The following is a 25577-nucleotide window of genomic DNA, read 5'->3' as shown; positions in this document are numbered from 1 at the left end:
TTATTGCTTTCGTATATTATTTTATGAATTTTATCGAGGTAAGTGGATAGTAAAGGATTTTATTATTGATAAAAGAATTTGTGGTAAATTATGCTCCATTGTTCTTTTTGTGTTTTCTACCCACCTTTACCTCCGTGACGGTGAGATAGTGTGATGTCTTTATTAGGCTGGTGTAGCTCATTCCTTATTTAATCATTTCAGATCAGGAAGACATTGTTCCCGAGCCCGTTCCGCAGGAAGACGACGAAGGGGACGCCTGAAGACTCCGTAGTTATATTTATAACTTTTATTTTCGAGTTTCTCTTTTAGTTAGTTTGTTCTTTTATATTTTGAGCACGTTTTTGGTTTTAATGTAAGGGATGTTAATCAAAATTTTTATTACGCTTCCGCATTTAACTTTTTTAAATACACATATTTCATTTTAAAATTCTGGGGCCGTTACAGTTACAGATATATATATATATATATATATATACATGTGTATATCTAGTATACATAAATTTAAGTACTAATTTCTACACATATATCTATTATATATGTAGATGTATATATTAAATTTAGTTATGGGAATAATTAATGTACATGAACTTGTTAATATAAGCATACTAATTTATTAATGTACATTAACAAATTAAATTATAATTAACATACTCGTAGAGATATAAATTGCTAATATATATCAATAGTTAGTTTCTTAATTTAATTTTAGAAATAATTAAGTCAGAAACATGAATAAGATTAATTTTATAAATCAATTAATTTATATTAATATTTAATAATTATGATTAATATTCTTTAATGTGGTGCTACCATCATTTTATTATATACATATATATTAGAAGATATTAAATTTAGATTTAAAATTCATTTAAAATTTAAAAATTATTTTAAAAAATAAGAAAATGAGATGCCACAAAAAATACAAATATGAGATTCTAATTAATTCCTATGTTCTTAATAACATAATTCTTATCAATAATAATAAAAAAAGAATAAAATAACATTACATACAAATACAAAATAGAAAAAAAAAAAACTCAAATAAATAATATAAAAAAAATTAAGAGACTTGTAACCATAAACACAAGATAAAAATAAATGAATCCGCTTGATTTTTTGATATTTAATTATAAAAAAAAGATTTTTATATTCTTTAGATAATATTAAATGAAATAATTAAAAAGTTTTAAATTTTTATACACATGGGATTCAATCAGTATTAAAATAAGATAAAATTTTTGTATCTCAATTAAATTTATGATTAGTTAGAAAAACATTTTGAGATTTAGATGATTTCAAATGATATGATCAGTAACACTTAATTATACATATATTATAAGATATTAAATTTAGATTTAAAACTCATTTAAAATTTAAAAATTATTTAAAAAAAATAAGAAAACGGGATGCCGCAAATTTTGCTTTTTACTTTTATATGTATATATGTAGATATATATAAAATTGCCCGAACAAGAATATCAAAACTAAACGACGATGGTACACAGTGCCTACGATTCCTTCGAACTTCTCAGAGACTGTCCGACCAGGATCGATGCAGTTGAATCTTATGGCTCAAAGCTTCTCCTTGGCTGTGCCGACGCCACTCTCCGAATCTACTGCCCTGATTCATCAGGATCCGACCGATCCCCACCGGCTGATCACCATGCTCAATCCCTCGAGCTGCGAAAGGAGCCGTACGTGTTGGAGAGAACCGTGGTCGGGTTCTCAAAGAAGCCGCTCCTGTCAATGGAGGTGTTGACATCTAGAGAGCTGCTTTTGTCACTCTCTGAATCAATAGCATTTCACAGGCTTCCCAATTTGGAGACAATTGCTGTAATAACTAAAGCCAAAGGCGCTAATGTGTATTCATGGGATGATCGGCGAGGGTTCCTGTGCTTCGCACGGCAAAGAAGAGTTTGCATTTTCAGGCACGACGGTAATTTCTGTAATCCAGTCCTGATTACTCATGACAATTAACTTGATTTACTCCAATTGTTTTTATGCGTTACTAATTTTGATTGGAGTTAACTTGCTCACAAGATTACTCCTTTTCGCGGTGATAGCTTTGATGTGCTCTTTGAGGGAAAATCAGCTGCGCTTTTTATATTGTGATTCATGATGTCCTTTTTCGGTTAATGGGCAGCTAATGCAGTAATATTTTTTGGTGGAACTCATTTATGATTATTAGGGGGACGAGGGTTTGTGGAGGTGAAAGAATATGGTGTTCCTGATACAGTGAAGTCCATGTCCTGGTGCGGTGAAAATATATGCTTAGCTATTAGAAAAGAGTATGTGATTCTGAATGCCACGAATGGTGCACTGTCTGAAGTGTTTCCATCTGGAAAAATTGCGCCGCCTTTGGTGATCTCTCTTCCTTCGGGAGAACTTCTTTTAGGAAAGGTACTTTATTCTTTTAGTGGTTTATTTCTTTCTGGTATTTTCCTCTTAATGAATTTATTTTCTTTTAATCCAATGATATGTTAGTGGCGTACTGTTTAAACTTTTTATGTATTTTTTTTTCTTTTCTAGATTATCCAATTTGGTGTATACATGTAAAATGCTCCTCTTGCTGTGAGGAAAATATTTTGGGTGATCAATACATTCAGGTTGAGTTCAGACTCTTCCTTGGTTTTGGATTGTGGTTTTGGTTATATTCTTTCTCTGATTGTGTCAGTTGAAAGGGGATGCATCCTAACCATAGACAATCTCTTAAAAGGGAGAAATTTATTGTGAATGGCTGTTGCTTATGCAAGAGTGATGCGGAATCGACCGATCACCTTCTTCTTTAGTGTCCTCTCCATATCAACGTTGATCTGTGGCTTATAGTCTTCTAGAGGTTGATTGGGTAATGGCTGATTTGATTAAAGAGGAGTCTAGGCATGGAGAGGCATTGAAGGGGACAAATCTTATAACTAGCACATTGGCCTTACCCCTCTTCCTACTTTTTATGTTTTGGAAGGAAAGAAACAAAAGGGCTTTTGAGGCCATAGAATTCTCTTTTGATAGGTTTAAGGATTTTTAGCTCCAAACCATGAGTTTTTTGATAAAGAGTCATCCTCTCTATACCTACGGGAACCTTGAAAATTTGGTAGACATTTTGGCAGATTTGTAAAGCTTTGTATAAAGGTTGAACCCCTTTGGTGCTTATATATACTATAATTTTTATTCCAAATAATAAAAGCCAAATAAATAGTGAATGCTGAAAAGTTTCTACACCAATCATGGTTTCTTTTAAAGTAAAACATTACAGGTTTAAAATGCACATACTTTTTGTTTGACCAGACTTTTACTTTTGCTTCTGCTGTTAAAAAGTAAAGAAATAGATAGAGTTTGACTAAAAAAAGAGTGCTTCGTAGAAACATAATATGGTTTTAGGTTTTAAAGGTGAAATTAGAAACTGAAAATAGATACCTTTGAGGAACAGCTTGTGCTGGAAAAGATGAATAACAATTTTAATGAGTGTCTTTATTAATTTTATGGTCACTAATTTATTTAATTTAATTTTTTAAAATGAAAATATAATGAACTTAGTATCAATAATTTTATATTTTGTTCTAAATTATTCAAATAATTTTTACTTGAACAATAAATTTAATGATTTGGAAGTAATATTTATTCACTAAAATAAATAAAATAGTTGTATTAAAATAAAAGTAAATTAATTTAGTAGAATAATTTTGTAGAAAAAAGTTAATATTATTTACATAATAAAATAATTAATTCTTTTTTTAAAAAATTTTTGGGCAATATTTTATCATTTCAATATTTATTTTTAATTTATAACATAATTAATTAAACACAATACTATATGTATATTGAAAACACTCTTTATAGCAAAAGTTTATCAAATACTGAGCTGCTTTCACCTTAAAACTGTTTTTTTCTGAAAGTTATCTTCAAAGCATTTTTAGTGGCCACAGGATAAACATTAGCCATCCAAATAAGGTTGTAAACCTATTTCTATGGTTTTTCCTGCTTCCTGCTCCAATTTATGGTGATGTTATCAATGGTGACCTTGGTGTGTGTTTCCTGGAGTACAAGTTTTTATTATATGTGAAGGCATCTGATTGAAGTAGGACTATGGTTGAATCCCTGACTTGCAAATAGAGATGGTATTGTAGAACGATACAAGGCAGACAGAATTATAGAACTTTACAAGGCAGACGGTATTGTAACCTCAGCTGTAAATTATCATATGATATTCATTCTTCAATCATCAAGTAGTATAAGCCATATTTCCACTAAAGATAGACATATTTTATTTAAATGGTAAATTAAAGAGGTCGCAAATTTGGTTCTTGATTATTCATTACGCAATTAATGAAATAGATCCAGAAATGAGCTGAACATAATTTTTTTATTCTTTAAATTGTTGTAAACTGACTGCTTCTAGGAGAATATTGGTGTTTTTGTGGACCAAAATGGGAAACTTCTTCAAGCAGACAGGATTTGCTGGTCAGAGGCCCCAACAGTTGTTATTATTCAGAGGCCATATGCAATAGCTTTATTACCAAGACGTATTGAGGTAGCTTGGTTGTATCTTAAGTGAGAGCAAATATCTATTGGATCTAATACAGGAAGTTTTGAACTCATGCATAGTTATCTGTTTTCTGCTTCAGATTCGGTCTCTTCGAGTTCCATATCCTTTGATACAGACAGTTGTTCTTCAAAATGTCCGCCGCCTTATAAAAAGTAACAATTCTGTAGTTGTTACATTGGACAATTCTGTTCATGGATTCTTTCCTGTTCCAATTGGTGCACAGGTATGCACAGTTTTCAAATAATTGTCAAGGCAACAGTATCTGATTGTAGCTCATCATTTCATGTTCTTATTACCAAAGCATGATGAGATAGCTTGATTGTACTTATTTGAGATCAAGTATCTTTTAGTTTTGGATCTGTATCGGAAGTTATGAGCTCACGCATTTTGAGCTGCTTTCTGCTCCAGATTCGGTCTTTTTGAATTTCATATCATTTGATACATGAGCTTATAAAAATTAACAATTTTGTATTTGTTACATTTGATAATTTTGTTCGTTGATTCCTTCATAATTTTGATGCATCCTTTTCACTGAAACCAATTAATCAAAGAGTCCTCAAATCCAAAATTTGATTATCTTTGACTTCCAAGTATATGTTCCTCTTTCTTTCTCCTTCCTTTGAGATGATTGTTTTCTTGCCATTGTATTAGGCTGCCCAATCCGATTTGTTTTTAAGAAGCAAAAATGATATTTCAGCTCCCTGAAGTAATTGTGTTTGATCTAATCAGTTACACGCATAGCTTAGCTCTTAAAAAGAATGCATGATAACATGCTTTTGACAGGATTGAGAATATTTAGTTACATTGCAGATAGTACAATTAACAGCATCTGGTAATTTTGAGGAAGCCTTGGCTTTGTGCAAGCTGCTTCCTCCAGAAGATTCAAGTCTTCGAGCTGCAAAAGAGGGTTCAATTCATATAAGGTGGTTCTTTCCTACCAGATGATGTGTCTTCCTTCTGTCATTTTAGAGGGTTGTCAAGTTAATAAAAATTACGGCATGTAAATAGGCAACTAACTGACATGTTGTCATTTCCTATTAAACCACAAATACAATACCAATAATTGGGTTAAGTTGTGTGCTATGAGATTTGTTGGATGGTGATATTATCTCAAGGCTAGACTGTTCCCATTTTGAGTTGTTACTTATTCTTGAATTTAGCTTACACAAATAATGCTACAATGACTTTTCCAGTATTGCTCATGGATGAAGCATTTAATGAAATTCCTTTTTGAACATTGGTTGTTCTTTGGTGACATTGTTTGTCTCTTTGAGAATTGGAATGATCACCATACATCCTGTTTTACTTGTGTAGGGTTGGTTGGCAATAGTGTGGTGGCATGTAGGGTCCAGTACATGTAGATATAGAAATTGTACAGTGTTACAGCAATCACTATTCGCAGTTGGACTTCTTCAAGTCTAAAACTTCATTCATTAATACAATTACTTAATCAATAAGTGAATTTAAAGCTCGATTTTGATACTCACTAAACTAATAATCCTAATTAATTGATGTGCTTTTATTATGATATTGTAGATATGCTCACTATCTTTTTGATAACGGGAGCTATGAGGAGGCCATGGAACATTTCCTAGCATCTCAAGTAGATATCACCTATGTGCTTTCCTTATACCCTTCTATTCTTCTTCCCAAAACAACTGTGATTCCTGAACTAGAGAAACTGGTTGACATTTCTTGGGATGGTGCACCTCTCTCAAGAGGTTCATCTGGCATGTCAGATGATATGGAATCCTCATCACCACAAAACCTGCTAGAGTTCGATGAGAATGCAGTCCTTGAGTCAAAGAAGATGAGTCACAATACTCTCATGGCTCTCATTAAATACTTGCAGAATAAGAGATACAGTATAATTGAAAAGGCTACCGCTGAAGGAACGGAGGAGGTTGTTTTGGATGCTGTTGGAGATAATTTTAAATCATATGATTCAACAAGGTTTAAGAAGTCAAATAAGGTATAATACTAAAAGTTGTGTGCTATTAAATTGGTATTTCTTTTCTATTGACATTCATGATTTGGTGTTTGCATTTCATTCACAATGTTGTTATAAAGAGAGTGTAGGTTAGGATGTTAGGGTCAATTGCACCCTTGTAGATCAGGCTAAAAGGTTTAAGAATAAATTATACCCTCTGCAATTTTTTGTACATTTTCTTTTCCGTTGTAAAAAACTTGTATATATAGAGGTGTAATATTCAATAGAATACACATCAAAAAATCATTTGTACTATTCAATAAAATACACATTAAAAAATCGTTCTTAACATAGTATCAAAGCTATAGGTTTATAAATCCTAAACTTTTTTACAAATCCTATGTAGCTTTCATTTCCGGAAAAAAAAGGAAAACCCTAAAGGGAGCCAGTCTTCACGGCCAGCCACTATACTAGCTGCCACTAGCTTTTATTACTGGAATAGAAATTCTTAAGAATAGTTTTCTGATTGATGTGTATTCCATTGAATATTACAGCTCTGAATAGCTTTCTGATTTATTCATGAACGGTACTTGGGTTAGGTTATGGCTGATTTTCTAATGAAGTGACTACGTTCCAATTTAATTTGTTTGTAACTGTGCCACCCTATGCCCAATTTAATTTGGTTGAAATAAACTTATGAAGTGAACTGAATTTTTGTTGTCTGATTGTAAGTTATCTTTTCGAATGAAAGGGGCGAGGCACCATCCCCATTAACTCAGGCGCTAGGGAGATGGCATCCATCCTAGATTCAGCCCTACTCCAAGCGCTACTTCTTACTGGACAGTCTTCAGCAGCTTTAGAATTATTGAAGGGCCTTAACTACTGTGATATAAAAATATGTGAGGAGATTCTTCAGAAAGGTAATCATTATGCTGCTTTGTTGGAACTCTATAAATGCAATTCAATGCACCGTGAAGCACTCAAACTTCTACATGAACTTGTGGAAGAATCAAAATCAAGCCAGTCACAAACTGAAATAATTCAAAAGTTCAGCCCTGAGTCAATTATTGAATATCTCAAGGTAAGTCTTCTCTTTTGACAAGATACTCTTGAATATTATTTCAAAGAAAGAGCTACTTTCTCTTGAATATGATGAAGTAAAAGACCATTTCAGTTATATAGTTTCTGAAGTAGTTTTTATTGGAGTCTCTCTAATAGCTCAATGTTTATTTCAAGGTACGACTTGAATATTTCAAAATGTCTAACTAAAATTGTTGTGTTCTATAGTGTGTGCTATAGCACACTAATTTCTGAAAAATATTATTTAAAGGAAAGAAAACAGAAGAAGGCTTGTTGTCATTTGAGAAACTTTTCTCTCTCTTCCTGGCTAAATCCTTCTGGCCTGTTTTTCTTTTTCATCGCCAATGCTGGTCTTTCCAAATAAGAGATTCCTGGTCATTTGGCAAAAGTCTTTGGATCCTCTAGATGGTGGAGCTATTGGCTTTGTCAGAGTATCAAAGAATGGCAGAGGTTCATGCTCTTTTAATTATCTTTTTGGGGAGTGGAAGTAAGGTGATTCACAAATCCATTGGGTGAATTGTATTGGAGAAAAGCTGAAGGCTCATGCCTGAGAAATTAGAAGGGGTGTACCATATCCTCTGGCTGGCTTTAGGGTCGAATAAGGGTGATAAGTTTCTGATTATTACTGAGAGTTGTGTGTCTCGCAAGCGCATCTTTGTCCTTGAAGGTTTTCAAAAGAAGACAACCAGTGGGGGTTTCTGACTGATTTACAAGATGTTGCAGGGATAACTACCTTTACCCTTCTTAGCATAAGTTGGCATATTTAGCTGTATTCTCGTGGGGTGGGCCTGTTTTCGGCAAGGAAAGAGGCTCAAGGCTTTGGTGCTCCAGAAAAGAAAATGAGTTCTAGTTAGGGGGCTAATTAGGTCAAAATTGAACTGGGTAAGGGTTTCAGTATGAAATTGTGCTTCGAAAACCAAACTAGGGTTTGTTGAAGCACTCTTGGTTCATCTTCATCGTCTTTCTCTAGCCTCTCCGGTGCAGAAGAGACATCCTTCTCGCGTGATCTGAGTTGTAACTGTCTCTTAGCTCTCTAAAAACATCAAGGATCTCTCTTTCTTGGGCAGTGGGCTATGACCGTTTTGTTGGTCTAGTGGAAAATGTTACTCTACCCTTAGCAAAGGTAAATCTGTCTTGGTGTGGTTGGTGTCAAAGGAGATATTTTGGTTGAAGATTGGGTTGGTGAAAGGAAAACTACCGTAGAACGAACCGGTTCTAGATTGCCCAAATAGGTAAGAAATTATAACTTTATTAAATATAAAATACTATATTACTAAGGAGTCTATTAGTATAGTTATAGTAATTTTATAATTTTATTCTTTTTATTATTTAGTTTCCTATTTGTATTAATAGTGTTATTTTCTAATTCTATTAATATTAATATTTCTTAGTTTACTGTTACATAGTAAAGGTTACTTGAGAAGTATTATAAATATTTTTATAATTTCACTTTTTGGGATATATTTTAGTTATTTAATAAAAATACTTTGAGAATTTTTTAAATTTTAGAATGTGTAATACTATCAAACCCGTAAATATGATACTTAAGACTTCTTAATTATGATGTTTAAAGAAACTTAGGTTTGACATTTTGGTATTTATCCCCAAATACCCAAGTAGGTAGATTGACCCTAGTTTGTCCTACATCAGAGACTTAGGTATTAGGAGTTCTGTTGGTCATGGAAGAAATTCAGTTTGACGCCTCATAATGGGTGATGAACATGTAGCTAGAATTGGTTGATTGTTGAATATAGGGGTTGAGCTTCAATCGGTTCAACCATTTGATTTTTCCTTTGACATTTTCTTGAGGATGTTTTCTTATTCTCCGTATAGATATATTCTTTATTCTAAATTTCTAATAATATTTCCTTTTTTATAAAAGAATTTTCAGTGGCTTCAAGTGCCAAGCTGCTGAATTGTTCAAGGCTATTGAGTGTAATATGAAGATCAAGGGAATGCGGATGATAAATCTCCTTAAGTTCCTAGAAATGGAAGCTAGGAGTGGGTAAAGAGAGGGCTTAAAAAACTTGTTCGTTCAATGAACTATGATAAGGGTGATAGGGTTGGGAAGGGAGCTAAGACATCTTAGATATTGATTCATTATATTAATGAAAATTCTCTCGTGGAATATGAGGTGTTTGAATGATTTAAGAAAACAGTAGATTATTAAGGCATGTTTGTGTAAATTTACTGTACATGGCCGGTAGCCCCTCTCGTACTATGTTTATAATACCATATTTACACTTTTTATTTCAAAAAATTAAGGCACATTTGTCTAAATGAAAGTTGGATGTTGTTTCTAGGAAGGTAGTTCATGGTATCTGGAAAGTAAAAGATGTTGGGTGGAAGGAGGTTTTGACGATGGGTGCTTTGAGGGGCATTCTTGTCTTGTGGGATGAAAACAAGTTAGAGTTGGTGGACTGGTGCAGAGGGTTGCTTTAAAGTTTAGGGTCATGGGTTGGAGTTGGGTGTGCATTCGGGTGTGAGGCAAAGGGGAGGTGAGGGAGACGGAGTTGCTACGATTTGGAGGAGGTTTGAGGAAGATGAGATTTACCTTGTGATGCGGAAGGAGTTAGGTTTATGTTGTCTGAATAGATTAAGAATTCATAATTTTTAAAATATAAAACTATTGTACTATTTAACAGTCTAAGACTATTATTTAATAACTTTAGATTTATTCTTTCTAGTATTCAGTTTTCCTGTTTTAATTGGAATTAATATTTGGGAAATGTTAATTAGGAGCAGTGTAAACAAATTTGTAATTTCATTTTTGAGGGAGTGTAGTTTTTCAATAAAATATTTTAAGATTTTCTCAAAATTTCTGGTTATATGAATTAAACTCTTAAATGTAATGTTTAAAAATATCTAAGTGTAATATCTGAGATACTCTATGTTATAAACCACATAGCTGTTTGGATTGATTGACATGTGGCTGCTGGAGTAAGTGGCATAATTTTTTTTTTTAAATAAAAGTATAAATAAAATTACTTCGAGCACCAAAGGGGTGCAACCCATTTACAGTAAAATTTACAACTCGGTGACAAAAGTTTCTAAGAGCTTCAGCGACCACTGGAGAATGACCTGTCATAAAAAACTTGGGTCCTTAACCATCCATCTTTTAGAACATCAAAATCCTTTGTGTTGTCTAGGCCATCAAAAACCCTTCTGTTCCTTTCCTTCCATGCCGTCCGCAAAATGGTGAGAGGGATCAACTCAGCAAAAGAATACCTACTATGCTGATACTTCCACGCCAACAGCTCCTCCCTGACTGACCCCGCTATCACCCAGTCAATGCCAAACGCTCTATACACCAAGGTCCACAGCTCGAAAACAGTAGGGCACCATAATAATAAATGATTACAGCTCTCTTCAGCCTTTTTGCACAGAAAACATGTGTTCACCAGTATCTGTCCCCTCTTTAATTTGTCAGTAGTAAGAATACACTCTCTACAAGCCTCCCAAGCAAAAAAAGAAACCCTTGGGGGAACTTTGACCTTCTAGAAAGGAAAAATAACAGCATCCTCTTCCCTCCTAACCAACAAATTATACCATGATTGTACCACGAAGGTTCCATTTTTGGTTAGAGTCCACCTCGGGCAGTCCTTGCCATCGTTGAGTGAAATAAGCGAAAGCACATTCAACATCTTCTCATATTCATAAATCTCCCAATCATTTTGATTTCTAGAGACCAGGACCTGCCACTCACCACCACTGCTGATTTCCTTTCTGTAACAGTCATCGATTCTTGCTTCTTTATTCTTGGCAATAGAAAAAATCTGAGGGTACTGAATATTAAGTGACTCACCAGCAATCCAGGGATCTGTCTAGAAATTGATTCTGTTCCCGTTCCCCGCTTTCCATGTGATGCATTTCTGAAATCTCTCTTTCCCATTCCCAATCTTCCCTATAGGCTTTTCCCATGTGATCTCAAAGCCCCACCCGCAAACCAGCCCATCATCAACCCTAAAGTTTTGGCAATAATCCTTCTCCAGACAGCCACTTCCTCATTCATGAACCTCCACAGCCATTTCCCCTATAGGGCTTGATTCATCTCAATCAGTGATTGATACCTAGCCCCATCTATGCACAGACTTCTTAAGGTCATTCCAAGCAACTAAATGGTATTTTCTTCGGTCTTCCAAATCCCCCACAGAAATTTACTTTGCAATGCTTCCATCTGCTTAGCAATGCTAACAAGAATGGTTAAAATGGGTTAGTAATAGATGGAAAGGTTGCACAAAGCGACATGTGGCTGTTGGGATGACGCATGACTGCTGGAACATAGATTATTTTATTGTCTAATTTTCTTTAATGATATAATTAGTTATTAGAGTAAGTATGAAAGTAGTTTCTAGGATAGGATGGTTATTTTCAACCAGGGAAGTAATTATTCTTAGGAGCGGTTATGTTTTCTTGTGTAAAACAGAATAGCATGTCAATAAGGGATATGAAGAAAATTCTTTTCTAAGTTGCTTAAGTGCTTTAACATAAGGATATTTTTAAGTTCTCACTTAAGCAGGCCCATATTATTTATAAAAATTCCATAACAAAATCTCATGGATCGTTATGGTTGGTGGGGTTGATTAACACGTGGCTGCTGGAGTAATATGAAACTATTTTATTATTTTGGAATCCATTAGAATAATTAGTAACTTTATTATTTTTTTCTTTTTAGTATTTAATTTTCTTATTCTTATTAGAATTAGTATTTCTGGGTTTAATTTTATTTGGGAAAGAATAATTAAAAAGTTCCATAAATATGTCTATAATCTAATAATTGAGGATGTTTTAGTTATTAAATAAAATGTTTAGCGAACTTGTGTTATGCAATCAAACTTTTACCATGATGCTTGAGAATTCTTTGTTGTGATATTTAAGAAATGCTAGATGTGATATATAAGATTTGATTCCCAAATTCATGAGTTGGTGAATCGGTCCGAATTTGTCCCACATTATCTTGGGTGGTCGGCACAACTTCGATATAGTTTTATATTCCCATGAGAGATAAGGGAAGACTTTCTCTTCAGGTTTGTTCTAAGGTGCTTAGGGGGTTCTTGGATAGATTTGATCTTATTGATCTTCCACTGTCAGGAGGGAGATGGACTTGGTCAAATTTGTGGAAGAGACAAAAAAATTGACAAGATTGTGTCAAAATCCTTTTGCATGATTCCGACTTGACTAGGGATGTAAGAGCTGGTTTTAGAGAGAGTGAGCCAGAGAGAGAGAGAGAGAGAATACAGGGAACAGAGAGAGAGATCGACAGAGTGATTTTGAGTTTCAATTCTTTGCATTCTTCATTAAATCTAGCCTATTTATAGGTGAAATCAAGGGTCAGACACGTCAGCTTGTTAGGCACACCGACCTGTTACAGATTGGTTGAATCAGATGCAACCGATGCAACAAATTTGGTTATAAAAGTCGGCATTGTAATAGTAGGCGAACAACTTATTGAAACCCTAACAACACATTTCAAATTCTTCTAAGGGTGAAATGACATTTTTGCCCTTGTGTGTATTTTTTCCATTTTACTCTTGTACATTAATTCTGTTTTTTATTCTTCTAATACAATAAACCTTTAGAAGCTTTGTGACACTACCCTCCTCTTGAACAATAACCTTGTCCCCAAGATTGGGACTTGGAAATTGATGCCGAATATACTCACAGTCTTCCCACGTATATTCTTCAACTGGAGCTCCTTTTCATTGGATAAGAACCTGATTCACAGGTTGGTTGGATGCGGTATGGTTCATTGTCACAGACTTGCTGAGGTTGCATGCTGACAGTGCCTTCATAAATATTGGGTGGTAAGTCTTGCTAGATCACTTCTATGCCCGGGACGTATCTCTTGAGTTGAGACACATGAAAGACGTGGATTCATGAGGTTGCTGGCAACTTGAATTTGTAAGTTACGTTCCCAATCTTCTGTGAAAATTGTAAAGGACCATAATATCGAGGGGATAATTTAGGCCCTGCCCTTTTCTCCTAATCCCTGTTTGAATGGTTGTAGTTTGAGCAATACCCAATCTTGGACTTCAAAGCTTCTTTCACTTTTGTGGTTGTCTATGTACTGTGGTGAAATTGAGTAAAGTTCTACCGATTCTGAAAAATGTGGAGGAGGATATCTGTAAAGTGTTTGAAAGAGTGTCATTTTTAGATTCATGTGATAAGAAGTACTGTACCACAATTCAGCAGGGACTAGCCATTTAGCCAAAATTTTTGGTTGTTGATTTGCCATACAAGGGAGGTACATCTCGAGGCATTGGTTGAGTTGTTTAGTTTGGCTGTCCATCTATGGATGATATGCAGAACTAAAATGCAAGTTTGTTTCTACTGCTGTCATCAATTCCTCCTAGAACAAACAGGTGAATCTTTTATCTTTGTCGGACACTATTACTTGAGGAATTTCAAGTACTTTGTGCACAATTTTCATATACACCTAGCAACTCCAGCTGTAGTGAAGGCTGGTGTAATGGTATGGAGTGCCCATATTTGGTTAAACGGTTGATAACATCAATATGTTATCTTTTTCCTCAGATTTTGGTAGCTGCTCGATGAAGTGTAGGGATATGTGAGTCCAAACCATTGAGGATATGGGCAAAGGCTACAGTGGACCCAATGTGGTATATTCTCTGTTTTGCAACGTTGACAAATATCACATTGTTGGACCAATTGAATGATATGACTCTTCATGTTAGGGCAATAGAAGTGCTATTTAGCCCGCTCATAGGTAGTTTTGGTACCTGAGTGTCCCCTCAACTGCTGAGTTGTGACATTGGTGTAGTAGTTGATTCCACAACTCTTCTTTGTTATCTATCACCAATCTTCCTTTGTATCTGATAATACGTTGTTACAGGCTAAAAAGGGGCTTGCTATCTGGGAAAATTATCAACTCTGTGAGTAATTGACTGAGTAAAGGGGTCACTGGTGTGATTGTTTCTCACTTTTATCATCCAAGCAGGAGCTAAGGTGGATAAAGTGTACAATAATTTCACTGTGATCATCAAGTTTTCTTCTTGAGAGGGCATTGGCAGTAGTGTTGGATGATCCTTGTTTGTACTGGATAATATAATTTAACCCTATAGCTTCATGATTCTCTTCTGTTTATTATCAAGGATACCCTTTGATTTAGCAAATACTTCAAATTGCATTGGTTGGTTCTCATGACAAAAGAGGTTCCTTCCAAGTAGTGTCACCATTGACCCACATCATATAAAACTGCCATAAAACTCTTTTGTTTGGGTAACAGTATCGTGGAAAATATCGATCACTACATTTGTAATAAGCTGGCATTGTCTTCCTGGGCTCCATCTCTCTACCCATGGCTCAGGAGTTTCGTTCGTAATTTCCTGATCCCAATCCCTCCAACAGTTGGACATCTTTGCTAGTGAAATATGAAATTCAAGATATTTCTATTATGAATTGTTCTTGGAGTGGTGCTTGTTCAAAAATTTGGTTCAACGAGCGTGGTTTAAGCAGCTTATCATTGGCTGCTGTCTTATCATTAGAACATTTCTGGTTTGTGTCAGCTTATTAGGTTCTTTAAAAAAATCTTCCTGCGAAGCACCATCAAATCTTCGACAAAGCTCCTCCACTAAATATTTCCATCGAGCTCTTTATTTTTCGCCAATCACTCCTGGTACCATACATCTACCACTTCACCGAGGAAAAGTGATGCAGCTTCAAGCTTTTTTTTTTTTCATTCGGAATGCCATGCACCAGAAAGTACTTGTCACATTTCTGGATCCACGCACGGGAATTTACATCCTCAAATAGTGAAACGTCCACTTTGGGCAGATTGGGCAGCTGACCATGTGTGAATCAGATTGGTTCACATTAAACCCTGAACCTGGTCTAGTTTGGTCCCATAAACTGGTCGAACCGGGTTTTTAGGGTATCTTTTATCTTCTGCCGAGCAGTTCTTCTTTTCGTTTCTTCATGCAGGAGAGGGGATGGCAGAATCCCTCTCTGCCCTACTGGTACCGTCGCCGCCTGAGCCGCGGAGTTTGCAGCCTCCTAAAACGAACCGCTGCCGTGCAACATCTCTACTATCATGTCCGGTTGCTGTCTGAACTATTGTTGGGCCACAGAATTCTGACATGAAATCAGTGAGCTGTTGGTCTACCTCCTTTATAGTAGGCTCCGCTAATTCCACCTTCATGTGCTCTACTACCCCCCCTTCTCCTTTAAACCTGGTTTGCGCAGCCATCGACATGTAAGTCTCCACTTGTTCAGAAAGCTCTAAACCCTCTTTGTTAGAACTCTTGATCATGATTCCGACTCGACTAGGTATGTAAGATCTGGTTTAGAGAGAGAGAGAGCGAGAGCAAGAGAGACAGAGAAAGAGAATATAAAGAACAGAGAGAAGTACAGAGAACAGAGAGAGAGAGAGAGACAAAGAGAGATTGATGGGGAGTGATTTTGGGTTTCAATTCTTCGATGTATTCTTCATTGAATGCAGCTTATTTATAGGAAAAATCAAGGGTTAGACACAGCGGTTTATTAGGTGCACTGACCCGTTACAGATTGGTTGCAACGGCTGCCGGGGAACATCCCACTGAAATCCTAACCACACCTTCCAGATTCTTCTAATGGTGAAATGATATTTTTACCCTTGTGTGTGTTTTTCCCATTTTACTCTTAAACATTAATTCCTCTTTTTACCCTTCTTCTAAGTACCCCTTTAGAGGCTTTGTAACAGTGATCATTTTTTGTTTCTGCTTTCTTTGATTTTTTCATTGTTTGATGCAAAAACTACTACCTTGAGCCACTTCAATTATTTGTCTCTTTGCCTGGAGAGTCGTGGCATCATACAGGGGGCATGCAAACATTAGTTCTAGCCTATTGAGGAGAGTGATTAGGGCCAAACTTGAGACTGTCTGTAGGGGTTAGAGGGCCAGGAAATCTATAACAAACGTTAACTGGAAGAAATCTGTAAGTATATCATCATGAGAATCAGCCAGAATGATAGGGTCAGTTTCTGGCATGAAAATTGGTGTAAGAGTGAGGCTCTTTTTTGTCATTCCTCGTGTTATTTTTCTTTTGCTTGTAGAAAAGAAGACCCTATAAAAATAAAGTGGAATATTAATCTTTTGGGAAATTTGAATAATTGGGAGGTCAATGAATATCTATGTCCTTCAGCACTTCTCTTGATCTACTGCTAGAGGGGAGAATGATAAGCAGATTTGGGTTTTAGAATCTGGGGGCTCTTACTAGTTATATCTTTCTCCTTCCATCTTGATCAGAACAGATCAATCTCAGTTAACTTCCCTGGGAAGATCATTTGGAAGCTCAATGGATGTCCTAGAATCGCTTGCTTTGCTTAGGTCTGTTGAAGGTTACATCCTCACAGTAGATTACAAAGGTGGGGGAGGATGCTTGTTAATGGGTGTTATAATAAGAGCTCCAGAGAGTCTGGACCATCTTTTGTTGCAATTCCCCTTCCATATTGCGTTTAGTACATTGCTTTTGAGTTCCTTGCACGGAGTTGGGTGTCTTCAGATTCTATTGCTAAGAGGTTTGGGACATGGCATCTGGCGGGATAAACACAATAAGAAGACTTGTCTCACTCATGCCTCTAGCTAACATGTGGACCATTTTGAAGGAAAGGAATAGAAGGGCCTTTGAGAACATTTTAATTTTATTTTTTTTCAGTGAAATTAGGATTTGGTGGTTCAAAATTCTGGATTTTTTTTGTTTAAGTATCTTTCTTTTCTTTCGGTAGAGGATTTGGACAATTGATTAATATTTTGATTGACTTTTAAAGTTTTTCTATATGAGTGACACTCTTTAGTGCTATGTTTGGATATATTTTATTGTCCCTCAAAATATGTTTTATTGTCACTCATATGAGTGACACTCTTTTAAAGGCTATTTGTTCTTTTTCTTGGTAGAGAACTCAAATTTCAAGGTTTTTATAGCCTAAATATACGGCTGGTTTATTTCAAAGAGTAGTGAAATTGATTTTATTCTGGGAGACGTCTTTAGGAAGTTAAACTTTTGACAAATTCTTGAAATGTATGCGTTGAAAATCTTATGAGATATGAAGAGCATCTTTTGCAGCCTCTCTGTGGGACTGATCCAATGCTTGTTCTGGAGTACTCAATGCTTGTTCTTGAAAGCTGTCCAACTCAAACCATTGAGCTTTTTCTATCTGGAAATGTTCCAGCAGACTTGGTGAATTCTTATTTGAAGCAGCATGCTCCAAATATGCAGGGCAGATATTTGGAACTTATGCTAGCACTGAATGAAAATGGAATCTCGGGAAACCTGCAAAATGAAATGGTAATGAACTCTTGGATATTAATGGTTTATCATCTTGAAGTAACTCTAGTCTTTGAGAGCTGCCAAACTTGCAAAGTAGACATACTGGATTTTTGTGGTTGCAAAAGTTTGATTACTGCTGCTATCATAACCTGTCGTTTTAATTTGTACTCCAGGTGCAAATTTATCTTTTGGAAGTACTTGAATGGCATGGTGAGTTAAGTGCTCAACAGAAATGGGATGAGAAAGCTTATTCCCCAACAAGGAAAAAACTCCTGTCTGCTTTAGAGAGTATCTCTGGATATAACCCTGAGGCTCTGTTGAAACATCTTCCAGCAGATGCACTGTTTGAAGAGCGGGCAATTCTGTTGGGAAAAATGAACCAACATGAACTTGCCTTGTCTATATATGTTCACAAGGTAAATATATATTTTATAAATCAACATAATTCCTCTTTATTCAGTCAATCAGCTAAAGTGAACCAAGATTAGCTTGGCTGTCTGTGTTCATAAGGTACTTTATATCATAGAAAAGATAGTTTCCTCTTTGTGTAATCAGTTGCCTGGCTATGTATAGTGTTAACTGTTACATACTTTCTCTGACCAGTACCTACCAGTAAATATCTTCTGTAGCCAAAATCCAAATTTAATCCGCAACAGTATGCATAGAATTGGGATATCTGTCCCATGATGAGTTTATCCCTTTTTCCTCCTGTCCCAGTGAAATTAATGGCGTGTCTTCCTCTCAGAAGGAATGGTGCTGCTCGAGTACTTCAAACATATTTCCTGCACCTACACTTTCAAAAACTAATACCTCGGTGCAAAGTGCAAACTTCAGTTTATCTTTCAATGTTTGTTTATGTTTTTCTTTTCTAAATTATTCAGTGTATATTCTCCAAATTATTCAATGTATATTCTCTAATTAAATGCTCTTTGATTTTTTAGCTTCATCTACCTGAACTAGCACTTGCATATTGTGATCGGGTATATGAATCGATAGCTCATCAGCCATCTGTAAAATTTTCTGGCAACATATACCTTACTCTTTTGCAAATCTATCTGAATCCTAAGAAGACAACCAAGAACTTTGAAAAGCGGATTACAAATCTGGTATCATCTCAAAGTACAAGTAGCCAAAAAAGTATCTCAGGATCCGCATTTAGAGGTAAAGGAGGTCGTTCATCCAGGAAAATTGCTGCAATAGAGGGTGCAGAAGACATGCGAATCAGCCACAGTAGCACTGATAGTAGCAGGAGTGATGGTGATGCTGAAGAATCAAGTGAGGAAGGAAGCTCTACTTTTATGTTAGATGAAGTACTTGATCTGTTGAGCCGAAGGTGGGATAAAATCAATGGAGCTCAGGCTCTCAAGCTCTTACCTAGAGAAACTAAATTACAGGTAGTGTTCATGCTGAGATTTAAACAAGCATTATGCTTAGGTTATCAAAAAGGGTTTGATGAGCTTTCCCATGTCTAGATCACCAGCCAGCTCTTCATATGGTCATTTAGGTTCTTTAATCTAGGTCTTTCTTTTTTGTTTGTTTTTCTATAGGATTTAAGTTAAGAACTTTCTTTTATTCTGTCTTCAAATTTTTGTTGTTTGAGGTTAGTTTCCTGTTTTATTCTTCACCTTTATGCTCTTCCCTGAAAGTATGTGGGTTTTTTTATCATAACCTGCAGAACTTGCTTCCATTTCTTGGACCTCTTTTGAGAAAATCCAGTGAAGCATACAGGAATCTCTCAGTGATCAAGAGTTTGAGGCATAGTGAAAATCTGCAGGTATGTATTAATTTTTGAGTTTGAGTTGACAAGTTGAGATGATACATATCTTGCCTAGAATAACTTCGGTATCAAATAACTGATCTGAAATGACATATTCCTAGTGTGTGGATATATTTAAATAGGAAGGAGGTGGAGTTACATGCCTATCAGGATGATCCTAGGGGCCATTGGTGAGATGTTTATTATGTCATAACAATTAGGATAGTGCATGTGTCAATTTCTAAAAGCTTTAAGGTTGTCTGTTATTATTATTGTATTCTTATTGTTGGTATTATTTTGCTAAATAAAAACTTGAAGCTTGTTATTACATCTAAAAATCTTCCAGTCTTAAGCTAAATCTCAACAGTTGGACATTGAATTGGGTCTGTGTACATTGTTCTAACTTATATTAGGTTCAAAGGTTTTCTTGTCACAAATTTTCCTTTACCAAACAGGTGAAAGATGAACTCTATAACCAAAGGAAGTTGGTGGTGAAGATAAGCAGCGATAGTATGTGCTCTCTTTGTAACAAGAAAATAGGGACAAGTGTGTTTGCTGTCTATCCCAATGGCAAAACACTGGTTCACTTTGTTTGCTTCAGAGATTCCCAAAGCATGAAAGCTGTGGGTAAAGGTAGAGTTGGTAAAAGTTCACCGCTGATGAAGCTACGATCTTGACCAGTCAACCACGCATATGAACCAGTGCAATGAAGGCAGTCTCTCCAAGTCTATACCTGAGTTTATAAGTGGACGAGTCCACTCTTAACGCCACAATTTGCTCTCTATTACTATTAATACTGTTCAAAAACCTAAAATGCAAGTGGATGGACTTCAAGGCCTTTCTCCTTCTACTTGTACAGTTTGAATGCTTTTTGGAGATTCTTCTGTTTTATTTTTGTACAATGAGTGCTTTCCCTGAAATTCCAGTCAATATAATCATTATATAGTCCTGCTTTGTATTATTCTATTTCTGCTGCTGTTGTGAAAAGATCAATTGTGGTCCAGTTCATGTAATCTTGTCTCTTATTAATTGTTACTCTGGTGTTGTTAATAAGTAATTGTTAATTGTCTTGTAATAATCTTTCTTTAATCTTTTATTTTTTGTGTGGGTGAACACGTACTGTAGTAATGCCTTTGCAGGCCAGTTTCTCTAGAGTTGAGATGGAAGTGGTGTTATTAAAAATCTTGTTAAATACTTTTGTATCTATAGAGTTGAGATAAAGTATGTACTAATGCTATCGTACTAATGCCTTTCTAGGCCCCTGGCCTGAAAAATCTTGTCAAGTACCTTAAAATCTTGAGACCTTTGGTTCATATGGGAACTTGGCAATAGCAAGTTCATAAACTTTTGGAGAGGTGCTTGGGTGAGCTACCAACCCTTGGTGTCGCTTGCTAAAAGCCTTATCCTTGGCTCTCACTTGACATTAAAGTCAATTTTTATATATATGCTAATGGTATGTGGAAATAAAATGAGTTTAATTAGTTCCTTTGTACTAAGACTTGTATCGATATTGCTCATACTAGAATTACAATGGTGGATATGATTTTGCTTAAATTGATGTAACATCATTTGAATGATGGTAGATTATTGCCAAATCAAGTTACTTCGTAACAATACTGTTTTTAGATTAGTATACTTGATGACTATGAAGTGCCACCATGAGTGGAAGGATTAGTGTACCAGATGTTAAATGAAATGGAATTTGTGCAATAATGTTAGCACTCATAGTATTGCAAGTTGGAAAGTGACCTTCCCAATTAAATGTTAATCCTCTGATGGAAGAGAAATGGCCATATCCTTGGCGACCAAGACGTTTTGATACCATCTTGTTAGGAAATTATTTAGACTGCTTTGGATTTCTTGGAGACTTTTTAGAAGTATCCTTCTTAGTAAGGAGAACGAAACCACCAGGTATCCTTAAGTGGCTTGGTTGACACCTCTTAGTGATTGGTATGAGCTGAACACTGATGGTTTTTCTTGGGTAATCTTGGTGATACTACTTTCGATTAGTTGATTAAAGATAGTCAGGGAAGATGGTCGGCTAGATTTATATATAACTTGCACTCAAATTGTAATGACCCAAATTTTCTCTAGACGAATTTCTCGTATTTTGAACAGCTATTTAAGCATGTATATGCATGTAGATAGATGTAATAAGGTTAAACGCTAAGTTTTAAGTCAAGCGGAGCGAAAATAATGAGATTCAGATAACCAGAATCTCTTAAAGAAGAGTTTTTCTCTCAATAGGGAAAATCGAGTTTTCTAAACTTAAAAAGGCTTCTCGAGACTAGACCGACATCATAAGATGCGAGAAAATACTTCAGGAACACGAGCGAGTAATTGAATTAAGAATAAGGAGGGAAATCCCCCAAGAGAAGGAGAAAATCCATTGAGTAACACAAAGTAAACTTTAGTGCTTGAAATACTTCCTAAGCCAAAGATTGATGGAATTTGGGGATGAAATTTGAAGAGACATTAGATAAAATATGGGGAAAGAAACTTGTAAGAAAATAAAGACTTGTGTCGAAGAACAGTTGAGAGAAAAATGCAAGGAACCAAAACCTTAGTGCAATAGTTCCCAAAGAAGCACTAATTTGACCCTTTTAGCTTGATTTGTGTCTCGAGACTAAAATACTTGGAATTTGAGACTTAAATTTGGTAGAGGACTAGCCAAGATATTAAGGAAGAAGTACATGGAAAAAAATGTGTCCATAAAAGATAAATTGGGATAAATGAGGCCAAACCTGAGAGGCATGCATATGAAGGATAATTTTGACCTCTTGGGCTTGTTTGGGCCACAAGTGGGCCAATGGACTCGAATGAAACCCAAACCAAAACCATGTGATAGCTATCTTCTTGAAGAACACGTGAAGCATAAGTTTTCCCAAAAAGCTTAAGAATTGAGCAAGTTATGGAGTTTTGAAGTAAGGGTATAGACATGGGCTAACTTTGTGTGTAGTTTGGACCTTATGGGCCTTAGATGAACCTTAGATGGGCCAAATTTGGTTATTTTAAGCCAAAGTTTGTCAATAAGTAGTTGAAACCACGATGAGCAAGTGAAGGTAAAATGGTTCGAAAACTCATAAGAATCAAGGGAGTTATGGCTATTGGAAGAGAAGGCATGTGCATGGAGTGTGGTTTTGGGCATTAAGAGTTTAGGTGGGCCTAAGGCAGCCTAAAACAGTAGGAATAGATCCCAAATTTGCTATGGAAGCACCTCGAAGGAGGAAAAAGTGGTGGGAAGAGTCTGGATAAATTTAGAAGCCTCTAGAGTGGGAGATTAAAGTGACAAAATTCTCACATTGATTAGGAAGTTTAAAGTTACAAAGGTCCCACATCGGTTAAGAAGTTAAAATGGTGAACCACATGTCCCACATCAGATATGCAACTAACAACCTGACTCTCCTCTCCTATAAATAGGGGATGATGGGGAGGGGGAATAAAGGTGATGAGGAAGAGAGGAGAAAAATAAGAGAAGAAGAGGAGAGAAGTAAAAGAAAGCTCTCAAGGGTAACCCATGGGCTTCAGGAACTCTATTGAAATTTTGGGTGAAAAAGTCAAAAACTAAGCTAAAACTTTTCTAAAATCAAGGTTGCATGTGATATAATGAAATTATGGTTTTCATAAGAAGAGACTCTACTCGCGCCAGCAGAGAAATTTAAAGGTTTTATAGGGGAAACCTCTACCCAATTGAGTAGAGGGATTGGAGCTTGTGTAAGAGGAGACTCTGCCTAGATCGAAGTTTGCATAAGACCCGAGGTAAGTGGATATTGTGATCGCATAGTATATATAGTTTTCAAGTGTTTTCATCAGTATTTTATATATACTTTCATATATAAAGTGTAAGTGTTATATGAAAGTGGTATTATATTTTAAGTGTTATTTTGTCCATATATTTTAGAAAGTGATTTTAATACTTGTGTGCATTAGTCGTTATTGAGGTAAGCCATTTCGAAAGCACTTGCATGATGTTAGTCTTCAATGTGCCCATGTATAACTGTTCTGTTTTCAGGTACATGGGGATGTGTTAAGTGTTAAGTGTGCACTTATGCATGTATGACAGTCGCAAGATGTGAACGACCCTCTATACGGTGATATTGTATAGCTCATTGTACAATGTAGCGAAGTGCATCTGTTCTTTGATTCTAGGACATATGGCCCATTGTACAATATGGCGCATTATAGCTGCTGACTGATATGGTACATGTGGGAGTGTAGCGCATTGTACAATGCAACAATGTATTTTTTGAATCGTGATTCTGATTTTAGTTTTCAACCGTGCACCTATTTTCAGTGAAAGTGAATATATTTTTGAGAAAAGTATATCAGATATATATATTTTGATGTGTGTGAAAGCTATATATATTGCATGTATTAGTTGTGTTTTCATAATATCTCTTTACTAGGATAGTATATCTTACTCCCCCATCATTTTTAGATAATGAGGATTCCGTTGTAGAATAATATGCGATACGAAAGAGAAATTGAGAAGTTAGAGATTAGGTTATTGGTTTGTACTTTTGTATTGTAAGAAAATAAAAATTTTAGTGTCTCATATTGTATAGTATCTTATGTACATTATTCAAGGCCATGAGAGAGCTTGAACAATGATGAGCATGGTGAGCTAATATGGTTAGACGGTATGCACAAGTAAGGAGGGTTTGCTTAGGGTTTTGAGTTTTTTAATTGCTAATGTATATGTGGAATTTTGGAATCCATTGTTAATCCTGGGTGTCGCATTAATAGTGGGTCTTCGACCAACTTGTTGTACTAAGAATTGGGATCACTTATTGAGGTAAGTCTTGTGGCGTCTTTTCAAGTATGGTTCTTTATTTCTTTCCTAGTTACCTTGGTTTTCACTCCCCTGTTGAGTGCAGGTCAAGTAAGGAGGGTTTGCTTAAGGTTTTAAGTTTTCTGATTGCTGACGTATATGCGGGGTTTTGGATTCAATTATCGATCTCGGGTTTCGCATCATTTCTCATCTTAGATTCTTGATTATTCTTAAGTTCTTTTTGGACTACAGAAGATGGCAAAAAGGAGAATCCCAAGCAGCTAAGACAACATAATTCTCAAGAAGATTTCTTCTTCAATTAAGTTGAGTAGGAAAGGGCAAGGAAGTTGAAAGGGATTTGACCAAAGAACTTATTCAAGCCGAACACAAAGTCTTGATTTTCTTAAACAAAGGTGGCTGAATTCTACTTCAAGAGGGATATATCTTCTATAAATCTAAGTCAACTTCTTCCACAAAATTAATTAAAAATACAAAGAACAAGCTGAGAAGAGAAGGATGTTTAAATTCGATCAAGAGTCTTACCGTCCAAGAGAGAAGGATTTCACTTTTAATTAAAGTTTGTTTCTTTAGTTATTATTTTATTAGTTTCTTACTTTGAGTTGTATTAAAAATTTCATTAGGATTTTTTTTTTTCAATTTTAAGTAGAATTTAGATAGTGAATGCTTATATAAAGGTCTCACTCCTAACTTGTTATTCACAACTTTCAATCAATAAGATATCAACTTATTTGCTTTTAGCTTTGATAATTGTGAGTGTGCTTGTGGAGGTTCTTCAACTGTCTCATTGATTTAAGAATTGGACCTATTTATCGAGTTAAGCTCATGATGTCTTTTCAATTCCAAATTATTTGTTCCCTGTTACCTTAGTTCATCTTCACATTGTTGATTATGGGTTAAGTAGGGAGGGTTTATTAGAGATTTAAGTTTTTGCATGCTAATAGTATATCTGGGATTTAGGATTGCATGTGTTGATCTCGGGTTTTGCATCATTATTGGAATACTTTAAAAAAAGTAGTAGAATATAAAGTTTTTGCCTTTAGAAAGTGGACGTAGGAACATATGGTGTGGCTGAACCTTGATAAAAGAGTTTGCACTCTTTTTCCTTTCCTCTTTACTTTAACTTTGGTTTGTTATATTTGATATCATGTCTCTACTCACATTACACATATTCACTTGAGAAGATAATCACAAACACTCCTGATCATCCTTACCTGTA

The 25577-nt window shown here is 35.5% G+C and overlaps 1 protein-coding gene across 2 annotated transcripts; it reads left to right on the top strand.

Moving 5' to 3' along the window:
* Positions 1-1456: 1456 nt before the first annotated feature.
* EMB2754 (Vacuolar sorting protein 39) lies at positions 1457-20647 on the top strand. Of its 2 annotated transcripts, XM_088218015.1 has the most exons (13): positions 1457-1936; positions 2189-2400; positions 4394-4525; positions 4620-4763; positions 5351-5463; positions 6077-6512; positions 7222-7551; positions 17610-17831; positions 17987-18229; positions 18755-19207; positions 19489-19587; positions 19713-19760; positions 20025-20106. In XM_088218015.1, the coding sequence occupies exons 1-12, from the start codon at positions 1495-1497 to the stop codon at positions 19743-19745; spliced, it is 2859 nt and encodes a 952-aa protein (XP_088074141.1). In that variant the 5' UTR covers positions 1457-1494; the 3' UTR covers positions 19746-19760; positions 20025-20106. The 2 variants fall into 2 exon arrangements, with proteins under 2 accessions (XP_088074141.1, XP_088074140.1); XM_088218014.1 differs by lacking the exon at positions 19713-19760 and having other exon boundaries at positions 1458-1936; positions 20025-20647.
* The last annotated feature ends 4930 nt before the right edge of the window (positions 20648-25577 follow it).

This window comes from Carica papaya, chromosome 4 (genome assembly GCF_054855325.1).
Source record: "Carica papaya isolate Zhongbai chromosome 4, ASM5485532v1, whole genome shotgun sequence".
NCBI classification, from domain to species: domain Eukaryota; kingdom Viridiplantae; phylum Streptophyta; class Magnoliopsida; order Brassicales; family Caricaceae; genus Carica; species Carica papaya.
The sequence above is the reverse complement of the archived record's forward strand: the minus strand, read 5'-3'. Positions and strand labels throughout refer to the sequence as shown.

What these genes read in the sequence shown, in the direction of transcription:
- EMB2754 (XM_088218014.1), top strand. Translation starts at nt 1,495, where the DNA reads ATGGTACACAGTGCCTACGATTCCTTCGAACTTCTCAGAGACTGTCCG. An exon ending in CTGTTCCAATTGGTGCACAG is followed by an intron (nt 4,764 to 5,350) that starts GTATGCACAGTT and finishes GTTACATTGCAG; the next exon opens with ATAGTACAATTAACAGCATC. An exon ending in GAAACCTGCAAAATGAAATG is followed by an intron (nt 17,832 to 17,986) that starts GTAATGAACTCT and finishes TTTGTACTCCAG; the next exon opens with GTGCAAATTTATCTTTTGGA.